The sequence below is a fragment of the Ceratotherium simum genome, chromosome 34 (genome assembly GCF_057802395.1).
Source record: "Ceratotherium simum simum isolate JZ-2026a chromosome 34, ASM5780239v1, whole genome shotgun sequence".
NCBI lineage: Eukaryota > Metazoa > Chordata > Mammalia > Perissodactyla > Rhinocerotidae > Ceratotherium > Ceratotherium simum.
Window position 1 is genome coordinate 1,350,715 of NC_141933.1, and position 6,000 is coordinate 1,356,714.

The following is a 6,000-nucleotide window of genomic DNA, read 5'->3' on the forward strand; positions in this document are numbered from 1 at the left end:
GGGCCTCTCTGGAGCGCCCAGGCTCCTTCCGGAAGGCGGGGCCCCACCTCCGCAGCAGCGCTGTTGGTCCACTGCAGCCCGTTCCCCTGGGCATCGGCCCCACCGTGGTGCCTGCAGGCGCCGTTAACGCCCTGTGAAGCCACACGTGCAGTCTGCCGTGGCCGTGCAAGGCCCCGGAGCCCTGTTCCCACGGGGGTCCCTGCTCCGAGCTGCCGCAGCACGGGGTCGGGGCCGCCGCGCGCAGTGGCTTCTGACCTTGTCATGGTCAGTGCTTCCCGGCCCCGGGCGCCTCGTCATAGATCGTGAAGTCCCAGTGCTTGTTCACACGTGTCTCTGTTTCCATTATTCGGCCGTTGATTCTAAGGAAGTGAAAGGGCAGATTTTCTAGAGGAGCGCTTGCTAGTTTAGCTTGTTGTAGCTTCTCCCACGCTTACTCAGAGTGAGGGCTGCGTGCAGGAGCGTGGGCCCTGCTGTGTCAGCCTCTCTTCTTTGTGCCCATTAGAAACTGCCCAAAGTTAAAAAGGCAGGGTGCTGGGTGGATGAACGGTGCACACCTAGTCATTGGCCTCGCCACGCGGCCTCAACAAGGTGGCCTTGCGTCTGTGGACACAGTCTCTCCCCAGCCAGGGGTGCACCACGTGGTGGCTTCCTGAAGCCTCTTCCATTCTCAGCAGAGACCCTCAGGAGGAGCAGGTGTCAGGCGGGAGGTGGGCCAGCATATGGGGCACGTGGCACATCCCACCTCTGGGGTCTTTGGATGCCTGAGGGCTTCCCGGGGTGCTGTGGGGAGACAGACAACGAGGAATGAGTGTGTCTTCGCATCCTGCAGGACCCCGGGGGACCTGCCTGCCGGCCCTTGAGAGTGGGCGAGAGCGTTTGGAACCCCAAGGGCTCTGCGGCCTCTAAGTGCATCTGTGGGGGCGAGACCTGCCCCCCAGGTTTGCTCTTAAGCCCTGGCCCGTCTTGGGTGCTGGAGACTTAGGAAATAGAACCAGGAGCTTTCCCCTGAAGTTTCAGTCCAGGCTGTGCGCTGAGATAAAGGCATCCACGGTTGTCTTGCTGCATGTTGCGAGGCTGTGGCGTGTGCCCAGGGCTGCGGGAGGAGCAGCTAAGACGTGGCAGTGGCTGGAGGGACAGGCTCTGTGCTGGCGCTGTGATCTGAACGGGGTTGGCTTGTAGATCTTCCCTGAGTTTGAACTGCCACAGGAAGATTCGTGGGTTTATTTCTTGATGGAGTTGTTGTGGCCAGGTGGCATTTGGTGTGAAGGCACGCTACAGTCTGGGGCCCTCTGTTCACGAACCAGGCGGGTTAAATTGTCGACAGAGATCCATTTCTTCCCTCCATTAGGTGAAGTTCGTCCGCCTTTGACATGCTGCCTTGATGAAGACGTATGCTCTGGGTTTTATTTACTTAAACTGATATAAAATGAACTTCAGAAACCGTAATTCTCATATTGTATCCAAAATGAGCACAAGTGATCCAAAGTGAGTAGGACCTGAAAGAGACAAGCCCAGCTACTTGTGATAAATGGTGAATGCTGCCCTCACGCCTCCCGGTGCTGCCTGCCCCGGCTTCCCCTATCGCCCTGTGTGCTCCTCAGAAGACGTGGAAGGTGGTTCATGTCGCTCAACTTTTCACGAGTTGGACAAGGACCATGACTTGTTTTGGGTTTTAATTTGCAGACTTTACTTTCTTTACAAATCCCATTTGAGGGGTGTGTGTGCACACGTGTGTGTTCTGTATCTTCATTGAGGTATAATTTACGTACCGTAAAATTCACCCATTTAAGGGTACAATTCAACAATTTTTAGTAAATTTGTAGTTGTGCCAACATCACAATTCAGTTTTAGAACTTTCCATTACCCCAAAAAGACCCCTCAGCTCCCCCTCAGCCACTGGGAACCCCGAATCTCCTTTCTTTCTCAGAGATTTGCCTTTTCTGAGTATTTCACGTAACAGGAATCAGACAGCAGGTGTCTCCTGCATCTGGCTGCTTTCGCTCAGCAAGTCCTCAGGGTCCAGCCGCCTCGGAGCAGGTGTCAGCGCTTCCTTTTTATGGCAGAGTGATGTTCCACTCTGTGGAGGGACCACGTGCGTGTCCGTTCCTCAGTTGATGGAATCTGAGTTGTTTGGACGATTTGATGATTGTGAATAATGCTGCTGGGAACATCCATGTACCGGTTTCTGGGTGGTTGTATGTTTTGGTCTTTGCTAGGTACCTGGGAGTAGACTTGCTAGGTCATATAGAAAATTTATGTTTAACTTTTCTAAGAAATTTCCAAACTGTTTTCCATAGTGGCTGCACCATCTTACATTCCCACCAGCAGCATATAAGAGTTTCCCTGCGTCCTCGCCAACACTCGTGACTATCTGTCTGATGACAGCCGTTCTGGTGGGTGTGCAGCCGTGTCACAGGGAGTTGTCATTTGTATTTCCCTGGTGACAAAGGATGTTGACTGATCATCTTTTTATAGCTTATTATGCAGTTGTATATCTTTTGGGGGGAAATGTCTGTTCAGATCTTTTGCCCATTTTTAAATTGGATTCTTTTCTTATTGAGCATAGAGAGTTCCGTGTTCCTCTATCAGGTGTACGATTTGCGGATATTTTCCCCCGGTCTGTGGCTTGTCTCTTTATTTTCCTAATAGTGTTGTTTGCAGGGCAAAAGTTTTTAATTTTGATGAAGTCCACTTTATCAAAAAAATTTTTTTGATGGCGATCACACCATGGCGTCAGAGAACTTTTACCTAAATCAAGGTTAGGAAAATCTCCTGTTTTCTTCTAAAACGTTGATAGTTTTGGCTCTTATGTTTAGGTTTATGATCCATTTTCAGTTAATTTGTATGCATGGTGTGAAAGGCCGTGCACGTGGCCCCGGCGTGCCTGACGTTTTCACATACTGCGTAGATATCAGAGTCTCCTTTCAGGTAATTTTCAAATTAAGGTTTTATTCTGTTGATATAATGATTTCAAATCTTACTTTGTTGTTATGAGACTCAGGTACACTTACTGTAGAAAATTTGGAAAACACAGGCCAGCAGACAACCAGCTGGAGTGCCTCCATCCAGGAACTGCCCCCGTGGGCGTCGGGATGCTCCTGTGTGTGTGCGTATGTGTGCGTGTGTGTGTGCGCGCGCGTGTGATCCGTCCTGTCCTTCTTTGCTGCCAGCCCTCGCCCGCCGTGTGTCTGGGGCACCCCTGTCCTGACTCACGCGGCCGGCCGTCTTCCCTGCCGTCACGCCTCCTCCAGAGCCGAGGGGCGGCCCTCGCCATGGTCCCGCCTGTACCGGGCTGATGGCGGCACCTGCCCAGAGCGGGGGCACGGTGGGCGTGGAGGAGCTGGTGTCCCGCTCAGCGCCCACGCCGTCCCCTATCTTCCCATGAGCCACAGCCACCAAACCCTCCGGCAGACACGTGGCTGGCTGCAGCCTTGTTTTTTCTCTTTTTCAATTATAATAACACCGTGGGCGGCGTGTCAGCTGTCAGCGCTTCTCCGCATGTACGCTTCTTTCTTGTCTCCCCTGAAAGGGAACAGGGGTCAGAGCATGGACATGTGTCAGGGTCTCAGTGTTTCAAGGCTCGTGGGCTGTTTGCCTTTTGAGCTGGTCCCTTAAACACGAGGGTGGGCAAGGCTGGGCTTGGCAGAGACCCCTGGGCGGGCTGGGCACACGGCTGGCGCAGGACTGCAGCCTCGGGGTGGCAGTCCTCACAGGCCGTGCTCCTGGGGCAGACTTCCTGCTCCGGCCCTGGTGGCAGCTCCTGGTAACGTGGGTGTCCTTCCTTTCAGGACTGGAAGGACCACCAGCACATGTGCGGGCAGTCGGCGGCCGTCACCGTCCAGGCGGACGAAGTCCACGTCACTGAGAGCGTGATGGAGAAAGTCACTGTGTGAGAGCTCGCCGGGTCCCGCTCCGTGGTGCCGCGAGCCTGTCGCAGGTCCAGGACCCCTTGAGGACTTTAGGGGACGTTGAGGAGAAGGTGAAGAAACTTGCTGGCCAAGTTATTAACAGACTTTAAGTGACCTGTGCCCTGGAAATGAAAATGCCGCCAGAAGCCCAAGGAGGGTTGGGGCCGTGGGGACGGGTGGCCCCGGGCCACCTCGGCGCCTCCTCTCGGTGCTCTTTTTTATCCCTTGGATCATGAGCGTCCGGTCTTACCCATGGGTGTGTCGTGTTGTGTAACACGTGTGTACATACATGTGTCTGTCAATAAAGGTGATGTCCCCCTGCTCCGCCCGGACGGAGGACTCCAGCTCCAGCGGCCTCAGGTTTGTCATCCCGTTGGCGCAGCTTGGAGGCTGAGGTTCAGGGAGTGCGCTGACCGGTGGGGTCGGCGAGGCCACTGCAGCGTCCTCCCCTGGTGTCTGTCACCCGAGGAGCTGGAGCAGAGGTGGGAGCTCGAGGGTGGCACTGCCCCAGGCGTGTGGGTTCCTCAGGCTCCGCCGGGAAGGCCGAGCCGCCTGTCCAGTCTCTGAGGTGACGGGGCATCTGGACCTGCTGCCTCCGTGGCCAGCGCGAGGGGATGGCCTGTTTGTACTGGAGAAGTGCCATTCCTTCCCTTTAGGGCGAGACCGCACCCCAAGAACGCGGGCCCATCGGGAGCAAGCCTGGCCCTGTGGCCAGGGCCACAGGTCAGGCTCACTGACCACCACTGGGTGGCCCCGGGCGCCCGCGGCCACCTCACTTCTCCCACGCCGGCTGGCCCAGCCCGGCAGGGAGCGGGGCCTGACCCACCCGGGCTGGGAGACCTCAGAGCATGCGTGTGGCCTGTGCCCGGGGCATCTCTGTGTCTCTGCCCCTTCTCACTGCCCTCGCCCGGCCTGTCCCAGGAGCTGGGCAAGGAGGACGGAGGGGGTCAGCCAGGGCCAGCACCTGGGGACTCGCCACCAACACGTTTGGGCATCAGGCTCAGCTGGCTCTGGAAACGAGACCTGCCTCTGCTGCTGATCAAGAGTGCTGCCAAGGAGCAGTCACTCATGTTCTGGATGCTTCCATAGGTTTCCAGAAAAGCCCTCATGGCCCCGGAGCCGTGGTCCTGTGGTCGCTGTTTTCTCTGCACTGAGGAGGCTCCGAGGTCCTTCCTACCTTGGGGGAGGTGAAGATTCTCCATGGCGGGGGTGCCACGGTGGTGAGCCTAGCTCGACTGCCAAGGTTAGGACCAGTTTACAGACTTTGATTCTGACGCTCACCCTGAAGCAGTTCTGTGAGCTGTGTGTCCTCCACGATCACGCCACTGTGGGCATGAACGAATTCTCCCAGGCCTGCATCCTCCTCAGGCTCCTGCTTCCAGAAGGTTCTTCCAAGTCCATAGCGCCCTGGAGACTTGCCTTTTGGGACGCTGGCTCCAGGATGAGGCAAGGGGGCGGCCAGAGTCCAGACAGGAAAAGGGGTGCGAGCGCGGGAGCTCAGGAGGCGCCTGTTGTCTCCGGCCGAGCCTGGCTCCAGGTGGCGGGAGCTTCTCCCCAGAAGCTCTGTCTGGGGACTGAGCTGGTTGACGCGGGGTTTCTTTAACAAGGACTGGTGCAGTAAGTGGCTGCCGTCCTGGCATTTCATCTGCCACTACCTCTCGGAAGCGAAGGCCCGAGGAGTCGGGGCTCATACCCCCGGCCGGGAATGTGGGGAGCGCAGCCCCACAGTGCCCCAAGACTCCCTCCCGGGGTGAGTGAAGGTGGCAGTGGGGGCTTCTCAGCTCTCGCCGGTGCAGACAGCCCCCCGGTTTGCTCAGCCTACAGGCGCAGGAATGTGAGGACGGGGGAGGAGGGGCCCCGTCTGCCTCAGCAGGAGGGGGCTGCGAAGGGACCCGCACCCCGAGAAGGAACACCCCAAACCTGGAAATGCTAAACAAGCAACTGCAGGCTGAGGCGCAGCCTGCAGGGGAGGGGTCCAAGTGCCCAGCGTGGCGGGTGGCCCCGCACAGCAACCCCTGATGTGGACAGTCAGCACGGGCCTCCTGAGGACCAGGCTGTGCAGAGCGGGTGGGCCTGCAGGCAGGGGTTTGCT

The 6,000-nt window shown here is 57.3% G+C and overlaps 1 protein-coding gene across 3 annotated transcripts in view; it reads left to right on the forward strand.

Moving 5' to 3' along the window:
- The window catches only part of DEAF1 (DEAF1 transcription factor), a 35,729-nt gene extending 31,471 nt beyond the window's left edge, over positions 1 to 4,258 (forward strand). For all 3 annotated transcript variants that reach the window (XM_004441048.3, XM_087422435.1, XM_087422436.1), the window contains one exon: positions 3,789 to 4,258. In XM_004441048.3, the coding sequence (XP_004441105.1) occupies positions 3,789 to 3,893 (105 nt within the window). In that variant the 3' untranslated portion in view covers positions 3,894 to 4,258. The remainder of the gene's footprint in view (positions 1 to 3,788) is intronic.
- The last annotated feature ends 1,742 nt before the right edge of the window (positions 4,259 to 6,000 follow it).